The sequence below is a fragment of the Eptatretus burgeri genome, chromosome 7 (genome assembly GCF_056783735.1).
Source record: "Eptatretus burgeri isolate ZD-2024b chromosome 7, Ebu_testis_v1, whole genome shotgun sequence".
Classification (NCBI taxonomy): domain Eukaryota; kingdom Metazoa; phylum Chordata; class Myxini; order Myxiniformes; family Myxinidae; genus Eptatretus; species Eptatretus burgeri.
In genome coordinates this window covers 39,719,603-39,744,687 of record NC_140967.1, presented here as the reverse complement: position 1 = coordinate 39,744,687, position 25,085 = coordinate 39,719,603, and the positions used below count along the sequence as shown (strand labels likewise).

Genomic DNA, 25,085 nt, shown 5'->3' with positions numbered 1-25,085 from the left:
CCTACCCTTAGGCAACATGCAAAATTTGATTTTGTTCAGTTGGTTTTATTACATATATATATATATATATATATATATATATATATATATATATATATATGCACATAGTCATATACATACAAGTCAGGAGGCGACATGGGTGGTCGCTACATAATTGTATACTAGTCATACAGTTTTCGACGGATCAGGCTGAAATTTTTGACAAAGAGGATGATTATAGTGCGCATAAAAGCGCGGAAGCCGATTTTTGATTTTCGAAAAAAAGATAAAAATATTTTTCCGATTTTTTCAAAAATTTCAAAGTCCCGTTGCTAGGCAACGGTGGTGTCCATAGCAACGGTGCTCAAAAGCGTACAACTAGATCCTGGTATGAACCTTCCAGTCAAGTTTCATCAAAATCGGTTGACTCCTCTGGCCTCCAGATCTGTCCATTACATACATACAGACGGAAAACCTGAGACTAACAGTAGTCTAACGACAACCCAATACATATATCTGGGTGTGCGCTGCCGCTTGCCATGTCGCCACAGGGCGAATCCCCCTTACCTGTGGCTAATATTTTAAACCACCCATTAGCCACTGTGGCTAATCCATGTTTTCGTGGTTTTTTTTTACCAGTTTTAGACGAATTTTGGGTGATTTTAGCACAGAATTAAACCTTCGTTGAGACGGCCGCCATTTTGTATGTTTTGATTACGGGAATCACGTGTGATTTCGTGCAAGCTTATATATACTAACTTTAGTAGTTTTAAACTAGTTTCCAGTAAAAAAAAATAAAAAATAAAAATATTAAATTTAAAAATAAATAAATAAATAAAAATCGACCGAAATTACGCATGATTCCCATGATTCTCGTCTCAAAAAATTTTTTTTTGAAAAAAAATCCCCCCCCCCCCGGAATGATTCGGCGCTACTCGGCACTACATGCTTCGTTGGGTCAGTGGTTGCCAGGTGAGTTTTGACACAATCAGTTGTAGTACTTGTAGTAGGATGAGTTTGTTTGGATGAGAGAGTTTGATGGGTGAGTTTGACTTTGGTTGGTTGGATGAGTGAAGTTGATGGGTGAGATTGGTTGTATGAGTGAGTTTGATGTGTGACATTGGTTGGAAGTGTGAGTTTGATGTGTGAGATTGGTTGGATGAGTTAGTTTGATGTGTGAGATTGGTTGTATGAGTGAAGTTGTTGGGTGAGATTAGTTGGATGAGCGAGTTTGACTGGCATGAGGTTGGTCCAATCCTGGTCCACAACCACCCCTTTCCCCACTACCACCTACTAAAGGCACAATGACCATACCTCACACACACACACACACACACACACACACACACACACACACACACACACACACACACACACACACACACACACACACACACACACACACACACACCATCACCACCACCACCACCACCACCATCCCTCACAATCACCACCTCCCCTGATGGTCGTTCATTCAACCAATCTCACACGTCAAACTCACTCATCCAACCAATCTGAACAATCCAACTCACTCATCCAACCAACCATCAAACTCACACATCCACCTTAAAAGTAACTTATTATTTCATATTGCTAACAAAAAAAAAACTTTTGAATGAAATATGTGGCTATTTCCTTTCTCCTGTGGCTAATCATTCTAAACCTGGATTAGCCACAGTGGCTAATTCCTTTTGAAAGCCAGAGCACACCCAGTATGTATATATATATATATATATATATATATATATATATATATATATATATATATATATATATATATATACATATACACATATACACATATATATAGTATCTCACAAAAGTGAGTACACCCTTTACAAAAATGTACATATTTTGTTGTAACTTTTTACTTTGATGTATTATAATATAAACACAAGACTCAAATAAATGACAGAGTAGACATTCTGTCATACATGTACAGGCCCAAAACATTTATTCTGTGGAAACAATGTGGCATACTGGGCATATCTGTGAAAAGGGGGAGAGGGGGGGGCAACAAAAGTGAGTACACCCTATGTACTCTCACATTGAAGCGTGATTGTTTTCAGTATTTTGTGTGTCCGCCATTGTTTTTGAGCACAGCAGCTATTCGACTCGGTATGGAGTTGACCAGTGTTCCACATGTCTTTGCTGGAATCCTGTTCCACTACTCTGCAATGACTTCTCGAAGTTGCGTGATGTTGGCCACCTTTCGTCCCTCAACCTTACATTTCAGGATGCCCCACAGGTGTTCTATTGGGTTTAGATCAGGTGACATGCTTGGCCACTCCAACACATTGACCTTCGACTTCTTCAGAAAGGCAGTTGTCTGCTTGGAATGATAGTTCCGATCGTTTCCGTGCTGAAATACAGCTCCTCTACAAAGTTTTCGCAGGGAGGGTAACATCTTCTCCTTCAGGATGTCACAGTACATAGTAGAATCCATGTTTCCCTCGATGAACTTGAGCTCTCCAGTACCGGCAGCACTCATGCATCCCCAAACCATGACACTACCACCACCATGCTTGACAGTACGGATAACACACTTGTCTTGGTACTCTTCCCCAGGTCACTGCCAGACACGCTGCACTCCATCAGATCTAAACAAATTGATCTTTGTTTCATCAGACCAGAGGACATGTTGCCAGTAGTCCAGGGGCTTCGATTGATGTGCTTCAGCAAACTGTTTGTGAGCTTTCTTGTGGCTCTGCTTCAGGAGAGGCTTACGCCTTGGACGACACCCATGCTACCCGATACGATGGAGTGTGCGACGTATGGTTTGCGCACTAACAGACTGGCCAGAAGCTGTTGAAATCTCTTCAGTAATCTTGGCAGCACTTTGTCGTCTGTCTTGGAGGACTCGATTCTGAACTTGGCGAACAGTACGTGCAGTCATCTTTGCTGGTCTGCCCTGGTGAGCGCAACTCATTGTTGTATGCTTCTTGGAGAACCTCTGAATGACCTTGGCCATGGTGTTGGGGCTTACTTTCAAAGAAGCACTGATCTTCTTGTATCCCTGGCCATCTTTATGTAGAGCAACAATTCGATCTTCGACATCTTTCGAGAGCTCTTTACCATGAGGAGCCATGCTGCTCTCTCAATGGCGATTGGTACAGTATTTCCTATGCAATTATTTATTCAGCAAGCAGATAGACAATTACTGCATTGAGTACACTTCTTCACTTTTAGCATACCAGGGAGGTTGCAGCTCTATGGACATTGTGTGTATTGTTTGGTGCATATTTGTACCTTTAACACTCTTTGACTTAAATATACAGAAAATGATGAAAATGGAAGCTGTTTTACCATGCTTGACTTACTTCTTGTGCAGACAATAGCAAGGGTGGACTCACTTTTGTTGCCTCCTCTTTCAGAAATATTCATAATATGCCACATTGTTTTTATGGAATGGCAGTTTTATTCCTGCATACATATTGCAGAATGTCTACTCTGTCATCAACTCTAAGCTTTTGCTTCTAGCACAGCTGCTTAAAAAGTTACACTGAATTATTTACATATTTGTGAGGGGTGTACTCACTTTTGTGAGATACTGTATATATATATATATAATCAAAAGCTAATAAAAAAAAAAAAACAACTGAACAAAATTAAACAAATTTTGCATGTTGCCTAAGGGTACCCCAAGTGTGATTTCTATTGGGGTAGCATATTAGGGGGAGGGGGGGTTCAGGGTAGGTAGAAGATCCCAATTTTCTCTTTGTAAATGTGTATTGTAGAGCACCACCCGGTGGTATCCGGTATTACAAATAATAATTTTCTTATATAAAGAAAGTTTGAGCAAATTGGACAATATGCATTATGGTGATGTTGAAATCTGAGTGAGAATAATTCCAAATTTTCAAAATGTTTCATTACACTCATTTTAAGCAGAGGTTCAAACCAAAGCAAACAACACTGAGCTTTGCAGTGAAGAGGAAGCAATTTTTGCTCACTCCATTTATAAGTGGCAAGGATGGTTGACGAAGGTGATGTTAACTGACTTCCAAGCAAATGGAATATGACCATGGGGAAATTAAAGATTTGTGAACAACAACATGTTTTCTTTTGAGTAAATCCATCAGCAAAATGATGGGTAATTTTGCTGCAGGCCAATAAAATTATGACAGTCACAAGGGCAAATGAAAAATGTTTGTGGATAAGACAACAATGTACACGAGTATTCATCAAATAGGAACAATATTTGTTGAAGTTTTTTTAACACGTTCACATTGAGCATGATTTTGCCTTTGAGTTTCCTCCAACAGAAGGATGAAATTGTTCACAAGTCCTCATTGATAGAATTGCACAATTCAACAACCTTTGCCATAATCTCCATGAAAGTTTTTTTTTTTCCTGACCAACTACATATAGGTTTAATAATAAAAAAATGTCGGCATGTCTTGGACTATCATCATTATCTTGTCCATATTATTTTTTGAACACCGCATAATGATCACTGCTGACTAACCAGTGAAGACTCATCATTTATTGCTCTCCTATACATAGAACATAAAACGACTTCTGCTGAAGATGAGCTCAAACTATCTATTTGCTTGAGAGATTAAAAAAAAATGCAAGCAATACATATTGATGACAGCCAATTCATGAGATGTCTCATTTTGATAGCCAATTTAATATCAAATTTAAAAAGGTAATGTTATTTTTGAATGAATTTGGAAGTACTATTATTATTTTGCTGTCGCCGCAATGCAAAGAAACGATGACAAGACACTATGTTCAGAGCAGGAAAGAAATATATTAAAGAAACATTTTTCAAGTCAATTGGAAAACAAGAACCATGTCAGCAAGTGGCACTCATGAGTAATGTCCATCATCACAAATGCTTTTTTGATGCAAAAGCAAAGTGGTCACCATTGTGCCAGGATGCAGGGTGAGATTGTGCATAAGGTGGTGATTGAAACAAACAATGATTTTTTAAGTTGCGGCAGTCATGGTGCTCATCACCTGGAACAAATAATTCAATCAAGCCTGACTGCAATGTTTGTATGGCCATTATGTTTCCCATGTGGTTCTCACTGAACTGGGATGATTTGAGATGCTGACAGTACCCTGCCAGCATGGCATGACTTTGCAAGTGAAGACACAGCACAAATAAACGATATCATGTTACTATGCAATACAGTTATCTGCACCTACCAATTATGGTAAGAGGTGTGAATATGCAGGGGAATACCGTTTGTCATGGTGACATAAATACATCAAAATGTGTGCAGGACAAGTTGAAAAATAAAATACATGTACTTTTGTGTCACAACCCATCATTCATATCTGTAATAAATATTGGCAATAATTCAAATTGACTTGTAAAAACTAAAATATTCTTCAGAATAAAAACTGAAGAACAAGCAAAGAAAGAAAGAAAATTACCATACCTGGAGACCTAAGGCTTGAAGATCATTCTCAAATGTACTATGTTGCCGCTGCAGTCCTTCTACTGTGTTGAGATCACGGCCGAGTTCATCAGGCAGCTGCTTGTGTTTCTCATGTACGCGTGCCAGGATGAGTCGAGAGTCATGCACAAAGCGGTGCAGTTCATATGATGCAGCTAGCATCTGAGTGCGTGTTTCCATGAGCTCCAGAAGGTCAGCCCAGGCTTCGTTAAGACCATCCTTCCATTCAGCAATTGTGGCAGAGTCTGCATGTCCTGCTGATATGAGTGTGTCAGCCATGCCATTCACAGTGTCAACACGCTCTTGTCCAATGGTGGCTGTATCTCGAGCAAACTCAAGGAAGCGCTCACGCAGCATCTGCAAAACACAAACAATGATGAGTTAAAAGGATTCATATAATTTCTAAGTAAATACATTAACTTGAGATAACCTGCTTTCAAAAACTTCATCTTTCAAAGTGATGAAAAGATAAAAAGGTGCCGAATTTTCAAATCACAATATATGTTTCAGGATTGCAAATTCAATGAATTCCCAAAATAAGATAAAATAATAAACAAGTGACACAATACACAACATGCGCTTGATCATGCACATGGAACGACACAAGTCAGGAATATGATGAGGAATGGTAGGTGGTTTCACTGACCATGACATGTTCATAGTCCTGACCCAGCTCATGAGAGCCAGCAACGATCTCACGTTCTGCCATCCACTGCTCCAGCTCATCCACCTCACGGTTCAGCTGGAACAGTTTATGCCTCTCTTCAAGACGCCCAAAGCGTTCCTCAGCCAAGTCCTTAAGGCCTGCATAGAGCTTGTCTGCCTGCGATTGCCGTAGTCCAATACGTTCGCTGGACAAAACAATGCAAGAGGGCATATTAAAATGAAATTTCAACATTTATTCGTAAGTCAATTAATGTGCACACTTCATTATATTATACAGAACAAGTACACAAAGATAAAACAAAAGTGAAATCTCTTGCATTGTGAATTTGAATTTAATTGTGAAAAAGAACTGAAAAACAATCAGTTCATTTATCAAAAATAACTTTGGTGAATTGAAAGTTTGACCTTAGCTTATGTTGTTTGGAATTAGTTATCACTTGTAGTTAAAGCTTTCAAAAATAAAAGTTATATTTATTCTCTTGCCACGAGAGTGGGTCAAAAAGAAGTACAAATAACAATGGAATTTCTGAGTTGATTTTCATTAAATACAAGGGTCAGGTTACAAGTACTGATCTAACATTCAAATTTTAAGTCACAAGAGTAAATAGTAAAGGTAAGAAAATGAATGTTTTAAAGTTAAAAGCTGAGTAACAAGGAGCTGATACCCAAGGTCCCCCACATTTTGGATGGTATGAGGAAAGAATCTGTGCAATACGAAAGCCAAATTTTCAACATTTTTGAAATATCACGTACACACGAAAAGCTACTGAGATGGTTGCCATGACAACAAAATTCAGACAATCACAGCTGTGATCGAATCAGGTTGAGATAATGTCATGAGTATTAAATATATGCAACATGAAAGATAAATGTTCAACGTTTTTTTGAAATATTGGGCACGTAAAAGTAAATGGACAGATCGGTTGGGTCGGCCAAAGCTCATTTTAATGTCCCCAATCTGCGACCTTGTCAGAGGAGCAGGGTAAAAAAACAAAGATATGGAACCGAAATGAAACAAGCCAAGAATGCAAAATAATTTTCATGATGAGAACAATAATAGGTCAATGATGAACATGTTCAAAACAATAAATATCCATTTTTGTATAGATAGAGTCAATGCTCATGGAGAACAAGAACACAGAACTTACCAGGCCATAATATAACGGGGGGGGGGATACAAAATGATGAAAGTAGGGGGCAGGGAGGGGGAGGGGGGGACGGAAATACCAACAGCAGGGTTGAGGGTCAAAATCGAATGAGACATGGAGGGAGAAAGGACACAAGGAAGAACAAGAGTAAGTGGAGTGGGGAAGGACGCAGGAACAAGCTGGAAACTTTCAATCAAAACTGGAAAGGAAACCTGAGGATGGAGCAAAAATGGAACAAAGAAAAAAAAAATCAAAGAGGGAGTTGTAGGGAGTGGAGAGAAACACGATAACCTAGGAACATGGAAAGAGGTGGATTTGGAGAGGGTTAATGATAATAATAACAATAATAATAATAATAATAATAATAATACATTCCTTTTGTGCCGTAAAGGCACATAAGACAACCAAAGCAGTTTTATTGGCAAGGAGTACAGTCCTGGACGGGTTGCCACTTCGATGCAGGTTACCCCGAATGGTTATTGACCCAGTACATTGGTACTCATTTCGCCGACCTCAGAAGGATGACAGGCTGAGTCAACCTCACCTGGTGTTAATTCAATGATCGACAGGAGCCCAAACTCAGGACCCTAAGGTCCCAAGCCAGCCACCTCAACCGCTAAGCAAACACTAGGTGTTGGAGAAGGTTAATGAGGGTAGAAAAGATGGGGTGAAGGGAGTGGAGAGAAACCTGATCACCCAGAAACATGGAAAGAGGAAACCAAGAAACCCCAGCACTACTCCCAGCGCTTCCCCCTCCCCCACCATTTGACGCCAAGGCCACCAACAAATGGCAGAATATGGGACGCCAGTTTAACATCCATCTGAGGGGTGGCACACACATTGATGAATCACTTTGCCTGTGAAACACCAGGATGAGTTTATAGCTGGGCCGCGATTTGAACCCACGCTTGACAGCTCAGAGTCAAGTGTGCGTACCTCAACCATTACGTGAAGATAAAAATTCCAGAACACAACTGGTCAAAGGTAACAAGTGCATTCCTCACATCCAGAATGATTCAGCATGAGACTTCTCCTTCATCGCACAGGTGCAACATCTTTTGAGAGCCTACACACAATCACTGGAGAGTCACATCTCACATTTAGAAATGCTGCACAAGCAATGGGGCTGTTGGACAATGACGAATGACAGCAAAGTTTGGAAGAAGCAAAACGTATACAGATGTCAAAGCAGATGAGAGCATTCTTTGACACTATCTTAAACTTCTGTCAGCCTGCAGATTAAATGCAGCTATTTCTGAACTTTGAAGAGTCATTGTCTGAAGACGTTATCCAAGTCGATCGTATTCACCTGAATGACCCTACACTGGTTTATTTTGAAAAACAAGTATCTTTGTCGGTAAGCGATTCACTTAGAATTGCTGGAAAGGGGGGGGGGGGGGGTAAGAGACAAATTCCGAACGGGTTTGTCGAGGTGAATGAGGAAAGATGCCAACGATGAAATGGCAAACAGCAATTGGGAGGGCAACTGGCACTTCAGTGAAATTAAGCTCAGTGTCATGTCGCTGGTATTATTAAGCTGCACCCTGCACAGCAGGAGGTGGGTTTTTCAGTCACTTATGTGTGTCTGTCTGTGTGTCTACCCAGGCCATAACAATTTTACCATTTAAACTTTTGTCATCGAATTTTCAACAAAGCTTTATTTTGAGAATATGGAGAAGACAAAATAATTTGGCAAAAAGGGTAAAGGTCAACATCATATAACATCATCAATTTTCATCCAATTGATCTGAATATTTAAGAATTTGCATATTAGATAACTGAATTAGTTCACCAATCAAAAGCTAGAAGGTGACCTTTTATTATTTTAATTTTTTTTATATCAAAGTGTCAAAGTTGCATAAAATTTCAATATGTCAGTCATACCAATGTCAGTGACCCAATACAGTATAATCTGTGTTCTGTCAGGAAGGTGAAAAGGTCAAAGGTCAAGGTTGCAAAATCATCAATTTCCATCAGACTAGAAATTTCAGCAGGGTTTGCATATTGAGTCACTGAATCTTATTACTTTTGAGGTCAATAAGTCAAGGTTGCCTAAAATTGTCAATCTTTTGGCAGTTTCTTTTTAAGCTGTTTGTGTTTGTGTGTGTGTGTGTGTGGGTGTGTGTGGGTGGGGGGGGGGATGGGGGAGGGTAAGGGCATACTGGAGGGGTGGGGGAATAAATGGGGTGTGGTGTGTGGGTGGAGACAACAAAGGGGTGGAGTGAATTTTTTTAATTATTTTTTAAATTATTTGAATTCTCAGTATATATATATATATATATATATATATATATATATATATATATATATATATATATATATATATATATATATATATATATATATATATATATAAATTATATATATAAATATATATATAAATTATATATATATATATATATATATAAATATATATATATATATATATATATATATATATATATATATATATATATATATAAATTATATATATATAAATATATATATATATAAATATATATATATAAATATATATATATAAATTATATATATATATATATATATATATATATATATATCGATATGTTTTTCTTCTTCTAATTATTCAATTTTTTCTCATTTATCATCCTTGTCTTTAGGGGTAGGGTGAGGGCGGGGGCACACTGGAGGGGTGGAGGAATAAATGAGGTGTGATGTGTGTGTGGGTGTGGCATGTGGGTGGAGACAAAGGGATAGAGTGATTTTTAAAATTATTATTTAGTTTTTATTATTTCTTCAATTATTAAATTTTTGCAATTGTTTAATTTTTTTCAATTATTATTATAATATTTTTTTTTCTTCAATTATTCCATTTTTTTCTTATCAACTTTGTCTTTTGTAATGCCTGTGAGTAAAATGATCCCAAGATTTCCTCTCTCTGTAAGTCAAATAATTTATATGTCCAAGGAACTGTCTAAAACATAAATTATTTTTAAAAGTTCATAAGTCCACCTCTTTATATAACCTTTCCCAAAGTATGATTTCTGCCAATATATTCTTACAATATCACCAACTGTAAACTTTGGTTTTCTCTAATTAATCTCCTATCCCATTCATATTGAAATTTTGTAAATGTTTGTTAGTTTTTATTTTGTTGAGGAATGAACTACATTATTGTAATTATCTATAATGTTCTGAATTAAAGATACCCATTGTTGAGAACCGAGTTCAGCAATTAACCTCCGCCATCAAAGATCGGAGGTTACTGTTTTCACTCCTTCCTGTTTGTGAACAGTATTACGGAAAAACTCCTCGATGGATTTTGACGAAACTTGGTGGGGGGATTAGGTATGGTCCAAGGATCATGCCATTAGATTTTGGACTTGGTCCAAAATCCAATATGGCCGCTATGGCGACCATTTTGAAAAAATATTTGAATTTTTTTTTTTTTGCATTTCTACATGTTTTAAGTGATTTCCAACCCCCCCCCCCCAAAAAAAAAAAATTGTTCGAGAAAAAAAAAATTTTGCAACTTTATTTTCAACAAAATTTCGATTTTTTTTTGCATTTCTGCATGTTATTAGAGATTTCCAACAAAAAAATGCCAAAATTATAATTGCGGCTGATTTTGGAACTTCAGGTGGATATACCCACGTAAAATCAATTTCCGTCTCAACGAATCTAGTTATGACGAATGAATTGAGGATGTAAAAGTTAAAAGTAAAAGGGAAAGTTGCAAACTATAACTGTGAGCACTGTTGATGTCAAATTGAATGAATAGAATATCAGGTTCACTTGAGTGACCGAGCAGTATTGGCGGCGGAGGTTTTGCACTCTACCAAGTGCTCCCCCTCTAGTTTTTTTTATGCAATCTCCCTTTCAAATTGCGATAAAACAATCAATGACTGCAGCTTTTCCTTCATTAAAGGTGCTATACAATGTGATATCATTATTTTTCAGGAAATTCTTAAATGTTCTGTTTTCGAAGTCTGTTCCCTCATCAGTCCATAATATTTTTGGCTTTCGTTTGCTTGTATTAAATATTTGTTGGAATGCTATCACAAGAGTGTTGCCTCATATTTTTCAAAGGAACTATCCATGCATATATTGTCCTTAAATCAATAATGGTTAATGCATACCTGTATCCCCCATCATTTTTCAGTTCAACTAAATCGGCAGACCATATGTAATCAACTGCTTTGGAATGGACCTTTCGCCTTTGAAACTTTGTGATTATTGGTTTATGTAATTCATAAGCTAAAACCTCATCTGAAGGTTTGTAAGCTTGCTCCTCAGTCCTGATGACATCATCAAAGCTTAATAGTTTTTTGCATTAAAAGCCCCATTATTAATTTAGCACCGATCAACTGCCTCACTATGAGCCTATCCATGTTTTCTCTTAACATTGTATGTCATATCAAAGACAAATTATTCAACATTTTTCTATAAGCTTTGTGGTTTTCTTCCAATGTCATGCTATTTCCATAATCAATATTGTGTTTCACACAAACTTCATCAATCCTGTTTTTAGGTTAGCTCCATGGCTTAGGATTGTCAGCTTCATCTAATCTCTTGTCCAAGTTTGTTCCTGGACCACAGAAATAATATCCTGGTAGATGCAATTCACCTGGTATCGCAGTTGTTGTAAATTTACTCCCCGATAAAAGCTTTTGTATATCTCCCCCAGTTTTATGGTTATCATGTTTAGATTTACTCTCTGACAAATTCACACTTTTTGCTTCCATACACCGAACATATCCCCTCTTTCATATAAATCTATTGTTTATACTTTTAAGGAACGAGATATTTTTTAGTATCAGTTTTCTTTTTACATTCAAGACAATAAACAATTGTATTTATTTATTAGAAAAGTTAAACTTTAGTCATTAACTTTCCTGCAGAGCGAAATAGCCGTTTTGACTTTCAACATTGTTGTGATGAGGATTGTTGCAATTAGAATCTTATTTTGTAAAACATAAATCATCCTTAAAAAACTCCTCAATTTATCATCCATTTATTAGGCAGAAAATGTTTCATCTACTTCTTTTCCTTTCCTTGTCGCAACAATCTTTTTTTTTCTTTTAAAGTTTTTTTCTTTTATGTCGAAATCACTCATTTAAATAATCATATCGTTCTTTACAAACTCCTCATCTATTTTCTCTAATGTTTGTGATGTTTGCAATAAGGGCTACAAATATGACAAACACTTACAATGAGTTATATTCACCAGATTTATATAACAACAACAAAAAAGATTTTCTAGGACCTATTTATGTATACTTTTGTGTTTGAAATAAAATCTTGGTAAAATCTCTGACTGATTTATACATCATATTTTTGTGTTTAAAATAAAATTTTGTTCGTATTTCAAAATGAATTCAAAAAGAATAGCAATAAATATTTGTTGGTTTATTAAAACACCTTCTTTTCTTTTAACTTTCATCACAATCAACAATGTTGATAAATAATATGTTGGGGTTGGTTCTTGGGCTAAATATCTTTGTTGAGTTGAGACAAAATGATGAACCTCCCACAGTATTCTGCTCTGAGCTCCTATCATTTTAAAATTGCAGTAAATTATTTTTCCATTGTTATCTTGACATCCATTAAATCTTTTTAAACCTTCAGTCTGTGTGCTTTATTTATGGTTGTCTTGGTTACTCCGTCGACGATACCTTTTTGGGGTGATGAAGTTGGAAAGACGATTGAAGAGAAGAGGAAGAAGTTCAAGGAATGGCAAAAGGCGAAGGGTATGGTGGTAGAAGAAGCAGCACATGAAAGTTATAAGGAAGCCAAGAAGGCTGCAAAGAAAGAGGTAGCAAAGGCGCAGGAGGCCTATAGGAAAATGTTTGGTGAACGCTTGGATTCGGAAGAGGGTCAGAGAGCGGTATTCAGGATTGCAAAGCAGATAGCGAGAAAGAGGTTTGATGTGACGGGGGTGAGTTGCTTGAAGGATGAAGTGGGACAAATCATTGTGGACTCAGATGGAATTAAAGGAAGATGGAAGAGATATATGGAAAGGCTGTTGAATGTAGAAAATGAATGGGATAGCAACATCGAGAGTAACCCAGTTTTAGGACCAGCAGTGAAGCTAACTGAGAAGGAAGTTGAGGAAGCTATAAGAGCAATGAAGAGTAGAAAAGCAGGAGGGCTGACGGGAGTTGTGGGAGATATGTTGAAGGCAGCGGAAAGTTGGGGTGTGAAGAGAATGACAGAGATATGTAATCTGGTGGTGAAAGAAGGCCGCATTCCAGTGAATTTGGAACTGAGTACCCTCGTCCCTCTGTACAAGGGGAAAGGTGACCCTCTGGACTGTGGCTCCTATAGAGCAATAAGTTTATTGGAGCATGGAATGAAGGTATTGGAAAGGGTGTTGGAGAAGAGTATAAGAAAGAAGGTAAAGATTGACAAAATGCAGTTTGGATTTATGCCAGGAAGAGGAACGACAGATGCGATTTTTATATTGTCAGGCAGTTGCAGGAGAAGTACATGGAGAAGAGGAAGAAGTTGTTTTTTGGGTTTGATGATCTGGAGAAAGCATTTGATAGGGTTCCACACGAAGTAATGACATGGGCATTGAGGAAGTTAGGAGCGGAGGAATGGTTGATCAGAGTAGTGATGGCAATGTACGAGAGAGCACGCACAGCTGTATGGACGAAGGATGGGAAGTGCACCAGGGGTCGGTACTAAGTCCACTTCTATTTGTAGTTGTGATGGAGGTGCTGGCACGGAGGGTAAAGGAGGGTTTACTGTGGGAGCTGCTGAATGCAGATGATCTGGTGTTGATTGCAGAGTATATGGATGGAATGAAGGAGAAGATGAACAAGTGGAAGGAATGTATGAAGGCAAAAGGTTTGAAGGTGAATATCGGAAAGACGAAGGTGATGGCAAGTAGTAAAGCATGTAGTGAGGTGGAAAGGACTGGGAAGTGGCCGTGTGCTGTGTGCAGGAAGGGTGTCGGAGTGAACTCCATTCAGTGTACAATATGTGCTGAATGGGTTCATCGAAAATGTAGTTGTGTGAGAGGGTCATAAACCAGTGTGGCAGCTACATTCAAGTGTAAGGTGTGCATAGAGGGAGCTGCAGATGAAGGAATTGTCGAGTTGGATCTTGAAGATGGTGTGAAGCTGGAAGGTGTGAAAACACTTTGCTATCTAGGAGACATGCTGAATGGAGAAGGTGGACCAGACTCTTCAACGGTTGCTAGAGTGATATGTGCATGGAAGAAGTTTCGGGAACTGAGTGGCGTGCTGACGAAGAGGGGAGTGTTGTTGAAGCGGAAAGGAAATTTATGGGATGCTGCATGTGTGAGGAGTACGATGATTTATGGGAGTGAGACATGGGTACTGAACATAGAGCAGCAACAAAGGCTGGAAAGTGTGGAAATGCGAATGGTTCGGTGGATGTGCGGAGTATCGTTGAGAGAGAGGAAGACAAATGATGACTTGTGGAAGATGATGGGAAAAGAGTCTGTGATGGATGTTGTAAAGAGAAACAGGTTGAGATGGTTGGGTCATGTATTGAGGAAGGATGAAAGTGACTGGGTGAGAGGAGTGTTGGAAATGAGTGTAGTAGGAAGTGGAGACGAGGAAGACCGAGAAAAACTTGGCTAAAGATGGTGGAAGAAGAAATGTGGGCAAGGGGATTAACAAGGGGAGATGCAGAAAATAGGATAAAGTGGAGAAGATTGTCATGGGGCCCGCAAGGCTAACCCCCGTTTTAGCAGGGAAAATGGCCTTTAAATGCGTGTGTGTGTGTGTGTGTGTGTGTGTGTGTGTGTGTGTGTGTGTGTGTGTGTGTGTGTGTGTGTGTGTGTGTGTGTGTGTGTGTGTGTGTGTGTGTGTTTCCCTTTCGACGAGGTAAGGCTGTCCCCTTTCAGGGCTGTTGTACGCAATCACTCTTGAACCATTCTTGTCCTCATCAGGTGGCAAATGCCCCAGGATGAGGAGGGCGTAGAAGGCCCAAAATTTGTGCTGACTGCTTATGATGATAATGTTTGCGTTTCAATTAGGGCCCAAATAGCATTTCCGTTTTGTGACAATGTTTGGAAAAATTCTCCGCAGCCTCCTCTAGTGAGGTAAATTGGAACAAAAGTACAGTCCTATGGTGCGGTCATAAAAATATTTCCTCAATAGCACCACCTTCTTTCCCACAGAACATAGCCTGGAGATTTGATGGGGTTAAATACCTCAGAGTATATCTTGGTTATCTGAAGATGGAATTGAAAAATTGGGAAGGTGTGTTAGAACAGATTATACGTCATTTAAAAACATGGGAAGGACTATGCAGATCTGTAATCCAGAGAATACACCCTTGTCATCAACAACCTAATAGCAGATAGGTTATGGCATAAAGCTATTGCTTTGCAGCCAACCAAATAACTAATCCTTGCCATCCAGTGAGCAATGGTCAATTTATTTTGGAGTGACTACCACTGGCTTCAGCCTGCTGTACTGAACCTCCCCTGGAAGGAGGGTGGCCAAGGTGTTATGGACATCACAGGCCGAGTCATGGCCTTTCGTCTGCAATCTGTACATAAACTGTTGTTCACTGAGCAGTAGCCATGGTGTCCTTTTGCATTTTTTGTTGTTGCAACAGGCCGAGGATTAAGGTATGATCGCAACTTTTCTTGATGGATCTAGAACGGTTTCAATTTGGCACACTCCCGGTTTTTTTTTTTATCAAAGCTTGCTGGATGCCTGGAAGGGCTTTGACGTCCACCGGTTAATTGAAGCTTACAATTGTCGAATGTTCCTCCAGAAACCTTTATTTTACAACCAGTTTCTCCCAGGGATTCCTCATAGCAAGGCCTTGTTCAAGAAATTTATACAAGGACGAGTCAATTAGGTGTGCGATCTCAGGGATTCATCTGGGTCTCGGTGGAGATCGGCTGGGTCAATTGCGACAAGCCTTGGGTGCAGATCTGTTTGACTTGTGGACCAATTTGTCCAAATTGTGGTTAGGAAACTTAGACTGCTAAATATTGGCTGGGAAGGTGTCGGTGTTGTTGAGGATTTTCGGCTGGCTTTTCCCGAAATCAAGGTGCTTCCCCTGTTTCAGTTAAGCAGTGAACATCTCCCCCCCCCCCCCATTTTCATTTGGTAACTAAATCTGGGATCCATGACCTCTCTGACAAAGACAAGCAGCATCATCCCCTTTTGGATCAACATGTATAGCAATGTGGTCAGAACGGCTAGCAGCCGGATTTCCTTTCGGCCCAATGTGGCCTGTAATGTATACATGACCTATCTATGGCCAATTGGCAGACATACATTGGAGATTATCACATTGGGCTCTGCCTTCCAACACTCTCGTACATTATTTCAACAGTTCAGTACAAGTTACTTGCCCCTTCTGCGAGCACAAGGTGGATCTCTTCCATGCTTACATGCAATGCATAAGATTAAAACCTCTCCTCTCTTTGCTTTCAGATTTTTATTGTAAACTTTCCTTTCCTTTCACATCACACATGTTTGTGTTTGGGGTGCCCTTTAAAGCACTCTTGCAGGGACCCTGGTGTTCTCCTCAATTTCTTGATTGCTGTTGCGAAATATGCTATATATATAAATCTTGGAAAATTAAAATTGACAATGGTTATAGATCTGATGTCATGCCAATTTTCAGAGGGATTGTGGCAGCAAGACTTTGGCTAGAATTTGACTATTACTTAAGTATGGGGAATGTTAATCTTGTTGAGAAAAAAGGTGTTGGGGCAAAGTTTAGTGCTTTGTGGATAAACTAGATTTGGTGATTTCCTTGTAATGGTTTATGGAAAATTTGACACTTCCTCCTGTCTCTTTTCATCTTCTTCTATATTTTGTATATTTCTTGTTTCCCAATGTTTTTGTAGATCAATAAACTGTTTTCAAATTCATCTCTCAATCTACATATATATATATATATATATATATATATATATATATATATATATATATATATATATATATATATATGTATGTATATCAATCACACACACAGTTTTATCGTACTCTGGGACGCATCCAGGAGAGGCTTCATGGCAGGCACACGGGAGAAAAATCCAAGTTCACGAAGACGGCGGTAGGTTGTGGACCTGGATGTTTCGACATCATTGTTTCACCTGCGAGCAAGGTTTTTAGTAGATTGGCACCAGTTCTTTTTTGCAATATCGGCCAACTTCCAGTCATTGCTTGACATGGTGATCCACTTCCATCCAGAATTATTTTTGCATGATGTGACACTATGACCAAGCTCTTTAAAGATGTGAGATACTGTGGATTGTGAACAGCCGATTTGTCCGACGATAGCTGACTGACTTTCAATCATCAGCAAGTGCCTTGACCACTGTTTCCTCGTTTCAAAGATGCCGCTCTTCCTTCCCATGGCAAGACACATTCGGACACATGCATCAGGGGACCTTACAATCTTAATAATAAGAAATAAATTTAGATACGTATCACATCTATTCCAATTTTTTGATGCAGGAAATTGCTTGTTCTAATATTTTGAAACAGGAAATTGCTTGTTTTAATATTTTGGCATGGGTAACCAATATACAACTCGCCACTGTTTTTATTAGAAGTAAAATTTTGGCATCTTTTCACATTTCCTGATACAATATTGTTGAATCTTTCTTTAGATGTCATATGGCAAAGAAACATTGAGCTCTTGATAATTTGTAATCAATTCATTAAGCACGCTACCGGTACTCGCCATGTTATTCAATTTTATGAACCAAACCTGTATATTTCGAAGGTTGAACAGATCCTAAAGCAAACAAGACTTTCACTTTTGGTCTGATAAAGCTGACAAAATCCAAAGCAGAATGAATCAGTTGCAACGCAGTTGAAAACTCTCCCAAATTATAAAACTGTGCACGACATTCACATCTGCTTCTTTACACAAAATTAGATCAGAGATAAATGTTACAATTCAGTCTAGACATTTTAATTTCTACCCATTGCCTCAAGTTTAAAGACCTGAGGAAAACCATTTACCTCTCCGGGTGTCCGGAGGCAACAAGTGCACGGCTCGTTTCTGACAACTGATGTATCACCTCAGCATAATCTTCCACTGACTGTTCCAAGATCTGGTGTATTTTGAGCATTGCTACGGCACTTTGCTCATCCTGTGTAAAGAGGAAAATATTAGTAACAGGAGTCTTGCACCATGATGCGAGTACAAAAAGTCATGAGAGGCTCCAAAGTACAATGTACCACTTTCAATGAAAACATGAGCTAGCATCACAATAAAACAATTAAAAGTTATAGTTAGGATATAAAAGTGAACGTCAGGTACCATTTGCATTCACGCAACCGACTCGCTGGAAGAACCTGCATATAATCCCACCTTTGCTTTCTCATCAGCCATCATGTACAACTCTTGCTCACTCATCCAAGCCTCAGCCTCAGCAACATCAAAGTAGTACTGCTGTGCTTTGAGTGCTTCCTCCAGCCGATCATGTCGGTGCTCAACCTCACTCTGCAGTCTTGCCCACAGTTCCTGCAGCTCTGCCAGCCGGCTGCGTATCCCTTCGGCATCCGCCCCCTCGTGTGCCGCCATCTCCTCGCTACGATCTGCCAGGTATGCCAAGCGTGGCAGGTGGCCCTGTATTTCCTTCTGTAGATTCTGCTCACCACAGTCAAAAATTGTCCTCCACTCAAACAACAGAATGTGGCACTCTCTATTGTGATGGAAATATTGCAATAACACAGGGTTCCTGGTTCGATTCAGAGAATTGACTTTTCCATGACGGAAAAAAAATATTTAGCGATCTTTAATTACATTACATTATTATATTAATACGCTAAGCCATATTTTGTGGACGTATCTTCTCCAAAACTGCCAGACGGATTGTAGCCACTTCTGGCATGCTGGTGCTCTGTGGTCTAATGTACAGTATAGGCTATGTGAGATCGCGCCAGATGGACAGGTTTGGGAATTTTTGGCGATTTTCTAATTTTTACATTCGTTTGCATGGCAACGTGTGACGTCACCGCTGAGAGGCGTAATGACGTCATGACGTTATTACGTCTGTCGTCGACAGACCGTCACTGCTGGGAGGCGTAAATGCCACTCCTAGAAAACAGAATCTGCAATGTAAAACCCTCTTCTGCACATCCTGACTATCTCAGAAAGTGCATTTGACACAAAAAAATGTAACAAGAAACATTGTATAGAAAGAAATTCTATAAATCACAGTGTGAACACTGGATATATTGACATCCTAACGAACCCTCACTTTAGAAACTTCGCGCAGAGCGTGGGTTTGGCTAGTTTTTATTAAAAACATATACCAGTACGAGGGAAGATTATTTATCACAGCAACACATCCTTTGTTTCACAAACAGGTACATGCATAGAAAAATTCACTTTCGTTCCCTTGAAGATTCACTGACCATGAAAATTCTGTATAAACACAACAAGAACATGAATGTTCATTGGAACCTAATTGTCTTGAGAATGTGTCAAACCAATATTTGGAGAACTAAATATACAATAATCCAGAAAACTAACATGGCATTTCTATTAGAATCAAATTTGAAAGTACAGAACATATTGTTACATTGTAGCAGGTTGGGGGGGGGGGGCAGGAGGGGTATGTATCACTTTAGAACAATTAGAAATGTATGGTTTAGTATGCTCCATGTTTCGGTTTGTTTAGCCATTTTGATGCATTAAGTTGGGAGATGTTAGCTTAAGAATTATCCTGTTTAAATGTGAATCATACGAAGGGTGATGCATTGCCCAATAAATAGCTCGGAGTTAAAATGAATAATTGTATGTGGAACCTTCTGTAATGGTGAGGTGCCGGTGAGGCCAAATGAGAGAGAGGGAGGAGTTTTTAGAGGGGCATCATCGAGAGAGAGATAGAGATAGAGATAGAGAAAGTTCCGAGATCTCTAGGTTTTTCATTCTCGTTTCCAGAGAGACAGTTTGGTAACCCCTGGAATGGCAGTTTGTTCATTGCCTGATCATTTTCCTGGTCCTTGGCTGCGGACAACCATTTTGTCGATGACCTCCACAAGAGATAAGGCCTCACCTGGTTCTGGTTCTCCTCCCTGTCCATGCTGGAGTGTGGTGCCTTAGTTTCTTTATTTCCATTGTAAATAACGATTTATTGTAAACCCGTGTTTTCCTCCCCCCACCCTCCCCCATCTGACCATCACGTTCTATTCTTCCCCTGTTATATGTAAAAGGGGGATAAACCCCGTTAAAATCAGAACTAAGGATCCTGTGTGCTCCTTGCGGTTGTCACGCGTGTGAACCTGCCATAGATTGAACGCAGTCCTCGGGAGTAAAAAGCCAGTTCAATCAATTTATCCAGTGGCTGGTGTTAATCGACTAATGGACACGACAATATGAAGTGTCTGCACCATTTCCCTGAATACAATCCATTAGAGATTTCTTACTTATTCCAGTCGATATCATTCAAAATGTCCTCCTTTTCACCTCAGTAATCCTTCTTAATGAATTAGAATGGCAATATAGTTCAAATGGCTTGTTTTCTATACAATCTCTGCATTTTCATCCACATGCACCTGAGAAGAGCTGCTACATCAGTCTCCAAGCAGTTTTCTTCTTCATTGCTTCAACGAGCGGGCACCCTGACCAAACTACAAGGTCCTTTCTTGGCCCACCTATGGTGGGCAATGTGCTGTGGCAAATTCTTGGAAATGCACTTTATAATTTTTGTTATTTCTTGGAAATGACAACGCAGACAGAAATGCACACCAATGAGGCTCCCAAGCATGTACCACATGTAAATGTCAAAAGCAGTCAACAAAATGTTGCGGCTCTGAATATGGCACTCTCCCAAGGCAATGGCACCCAACATATAGCGGTCCCGAGACAGTTATTTCATTACTATTCATTCAGTTAGCACTTCCATTATGTCTGGTGTGGATAAGGGACAAGATACATTGCGTTGGGCTTTTAGTTAGGTCTTTAATTCCCTCTGCTATTCCTTCATCTATTTTATTGCGTGTCGAGTATCGACTAAGCACTGAGATGAGGGGCAAAATTTTGGTGTCCTGTCTGTCTACCCTACGTCACAGTCTCCTTTTCATTGTCCGTCTACCCTACGTCACAGCGTTACGTCATGTCATGAATGCTCCATCATAATTACACAATGGCTCGACACGCAATGCATGGACTTCCACTTGTTTTAACTTAACTTCACACAAGACCTCTTCACGCATGCATGCAGACCACAGACTAAGCAGGTGACGTCAATAGAGAGCTTCATTAGCATACTCATGCTATTTCACCATTCAAACTGCGCGTCATTCACCAACGGACATTTTGCCTCAGACCCTCACCATGACGCAACAATACTACAACCCTCACCACAATCACCTCAACACCTCCAAAAAATCCCCATAGCACCTACACTCGATGTCCTTGCCACAAACACTACAAACGCTTCAGCCTCCTCACAACCGCTTCCAACACTTCAACGTCCTTACCACAAACACCATAGTGCTTCCCCCACCTCGCTACAAGTGCAGCAACCACGGTTAGTTCCCTGGACACTCACCACGGTCCTTTGGAATACCAGGGAATGGAGGACATTGCTGTTACCTATGAGTCACAACACTTTGGCATGCAACGCCAAGCGCAAATAAGCGCTCGGGCTCGTTCAATGACGTCTGGATAGCCCTGGTGCTCCACTAAATAACAATGCTTAATTGGAGCCCAGCACACGTTCATGGCTGGAGAGCGCTCCCAAAAACCCAAGTCCCATGTAAATCCCGGAGCTCTGTTGCATGGCCAAGCATGCGAGCAAATGGGGCCATTTTCGGCTTCGGAGTCTGGCGGGGAAGGGCTACTTCTTAGGGTGGCATCTGTACGCCAATAAGAATGCTGTTACAACTACAGGGCATTTTTTATCCACTCATTGGCTCCTCCTTCACCAAGGCATTCTGTTTTGTCCTTGCGTATGGCAGCTTGACTGCCAGGTAGCTATCATTTCTTGGAAGCGCGGATGTGCCACTAATGCTATGCCCTTCTACCAGTACACTGGTACTCATTTCGCTGACCTCAGAAGGAAGATAGGCTGAGGCAACCCCACCTGGTGTTAATTCATTGGCCAACAGGGCTCAAAACTCAGGACCCTAAGATCCAAAACCAGCCACCCTACCACAAAGCAAACAGCAGGCTTGCAGAAGCATTATAGAGTAGCGACAGAGGTTGCCGAGTCAGACACTCACCGAGCCATTGCAGTCAGTCACCGAGTCGAGCGAGCAGTCATCGAATCATTGCCGAGGAGTTGCTAGGTCATCGCCGGGTCATCGGCGCTCAGCTTCCACTGCGTTCCACAGCCAATGCTCATTACCATTAACATTTAGATTTTCTCACCTGCCACATTAAACTATCCTCTCACACATCTCTCTCTCTCCCATCTACTGTCTTGCCTGCTGTAGACACAAATCACTAAAAGAGTAATTAGATATGCACTCCTTCATTCTTCCTCTTCTGCAACACATTTGCACCTCCCACTCACGCACCATAGACACCACCAGTTTTCTTCACTTTTCCTACCTCCTAAGCGACTGGGAAGCGTAGGTCTGTCAGCCATGTCAAATATTGAAAGAGGGAGAAAACCCCTCAACTGCTTCTCCTTTTTCTTGCTCTCCAATTTACTTGGGTGTGTGTCTGATGGCACCTGTAATATGTGCATAAGATAAGAATGTGTAAGTTATTTATATCACTTCAGCTTTGCCTTGTGTCTTCTCTGTTGTACATCATTGCATTTCTTTTGTCACACCCCATGAATCCTTGCTTTCCCTGTGGTACATATTGCTGAATAAAATATTAGTTTACTGCTACACATACTTTTCCTCGCCCTAATGAATAAATTTCTTATGTTATAAATGTAGCCAGCTCGTTACAAATGTAGTATCACGTGAGGTAGTGCAACCCTGCCAGGATTGTCAGTGTCAATCGACATTAGAGGTTACTTAAGGCCCAGTCACACCTTGACGTTTTAGCCAGCAATGGAAACGTATTAAAATGTATGTAAAACGCTGGCTTACGTTGAACTTTTGATGTTTTTTTTTTAAAGATTCGGACGTATTCATAACGACTTGGTCTTATGCATAACGTATTAGTAACGGACACAGAACGTTCCGTTGTGTTATAGATAACTTATACCAACGAATGCTGAACCTGTTGTCGGCCTTCACAACCTATGCCCAACGATAGTCTAACTTATGCATAGCGCGCTGCAAGCATCGCCGACGATGACGTGGCGTAGGTTATGAAAAGGCTGCCGCACAACGATTGGAATCATAACCGCCGCAGAAATGGAAGTGTCAACATCGCAGTCACACCTTGGCGATCTTGCCAGCGTATGCCGACCTCTGAAAAATGCGTCTAAAACGCTGGCGCACGTCGAATACGATATGGGTAAGTTTGGTATGCATGAATAGAATGCTAAAATACGCTATCACAAGTCATATTAAGTGGAGTACGTCTTGTAATTTTGAACATGTTGAAAATTTTACGACGTACTTGCTGTATGACACACGCTCCGCATGCGATGGGAATAAGTTGTATGCACGATATGCGATCGTTGACACACATCGACACACGTTACTTGTAAGGAGCTTATAAGTCGAAACACGTCAAGGTAATGGTGAGCATCAGTGTTCCAGACTCCTGGTTTTTTTTTTTTTTTCTTCGGTATGACGGTGTGCAGTGTACAGTGCGGTTATGATTTAAATCGTTGAGCGGCAGCCTATTAATTATATTATATCATAACCGCACTAGAAATTGAAGTGTCAAAATCACCATCATACCGAAGGAAGGAAGAAAAAAAAAACCAAAAAAAAAAACCAGGGAGTCTGGAACACTGACGCTAACCATTACCTTGATGTGTTTAGACTTATGAGCACCTTACAAGTAACGTGTGTCGATGTGTGTCACCGATCGCGTAACGTGAGTAAAACACGTAACTCATAGGTTAGAAATAAGTTTCGGATACGTTAAACATTACCTCGACGTGTTTCGACTTATGAGTAACTCACAAGTAACGCGTGTCGACATGTGTCAACGATCGCGTGACGTGCCTACAACTAATGGCCAGCGTTATGCGGAACGTGTGAGTCATACGCTGGCATAAGTCTTAAAATTTCAAGCATGGAAAATTTGAGGACAACGTTTAAAGCCAGCGTACAACGTCGTATGGCAGTGTTTTTCAGCATGCTCTCAATGTTATCAAAACTTACCCATAACGTATTCGACGTGTACCAGCGTTTTAGACAAATTTTCCAAAAATCGGCATAAGCTGGCGAAAACGTCAAGGTGTGACTGGGCCTTTAGCAACCCACCGGTGCACGGAGTTATCTGTGCCCGGCAGCCTCAGGACCAGGCGTCCGAGAGGGACCCGAGTGCTTCCCCTCGTGGTGAGCCTCGAACCTCGAGTCCGTAACAATACAAATGAAAAAAAAACGACGACCCACCTTCGTTTTTTTCATTTTAATGTTGACTGCTTTTAACGTTTACACGTGGTACATGCTTGGGACCCTCGTTGGTATGCATTTCTGTGTGCACTGTTGCTGATGATTCACCAACGAGCGATGAAACTGGTCGGGCAGCTGAGGGGTGTGGAGCATTGAGATTCTCGTGTGTACTATTTGTGAATGTCTTTACAGCCATGGAGGAACAGATAATCTTCAGGTCCAGCGGTCCTGTGTTTTTTTTAATGCCATGGAACAAACTTTCGTCCATCACAGGTAATGAAAGTTGTGATCAAGTTTCATTGAAACCGTGAGTAGTTTCGGAGAAGAAGATCAGAGTGTTTACATGCAGCCTGAGCAGCTGAAAGACGGACACCGGACAATGCTCATACCACCCCTAAACTATGTTCCAGGTCTGGTAAAAAATAGCTCATTTTCAGTTTAAGGAATTTTTAACAGGAAGAGATAACATTTACCACGGA

At 40.1% G+C, this 25,085-nt stretch overlaps 1 protein-coding gene across 3 annotated transcripts in view; it reads right to left on the bottom strand.

Annotated features, from left to right (window-relative positions):
* Positions 1-25,085, bottom strand: part of SPTBN1 (spectrin beta, non-erythrocytic 1) — a 300,241-nt gene that overhangs the window by 73,500 nt on the left and 201,656 nt on the right. For all 3 annotated transcript variants that reach the window (XM_085888100.1, XM_085888098.1, XM_085888099.1), the window contains 4 exons: positions 18,491-18,769; positions 18,139-18,269; positions 6,037-6,241; positions 5,373-5,747 (listed from right to left, as the gene is read on the bottom strand). In XM_085888100.1, coding sequence (XP_085744226.1) covers positions 5,373-5,747; positions 6,037-6,241; positions 18,139-18,269; positions 18,491-18,769 — 990 coding nt within the window. The remainder of the gene's footprint in view (positions 1-5,372; positions 5,748-6,036; positions 6,242-18,138; positions 18,270-18,490; positions 18,770-25,085) is intronic.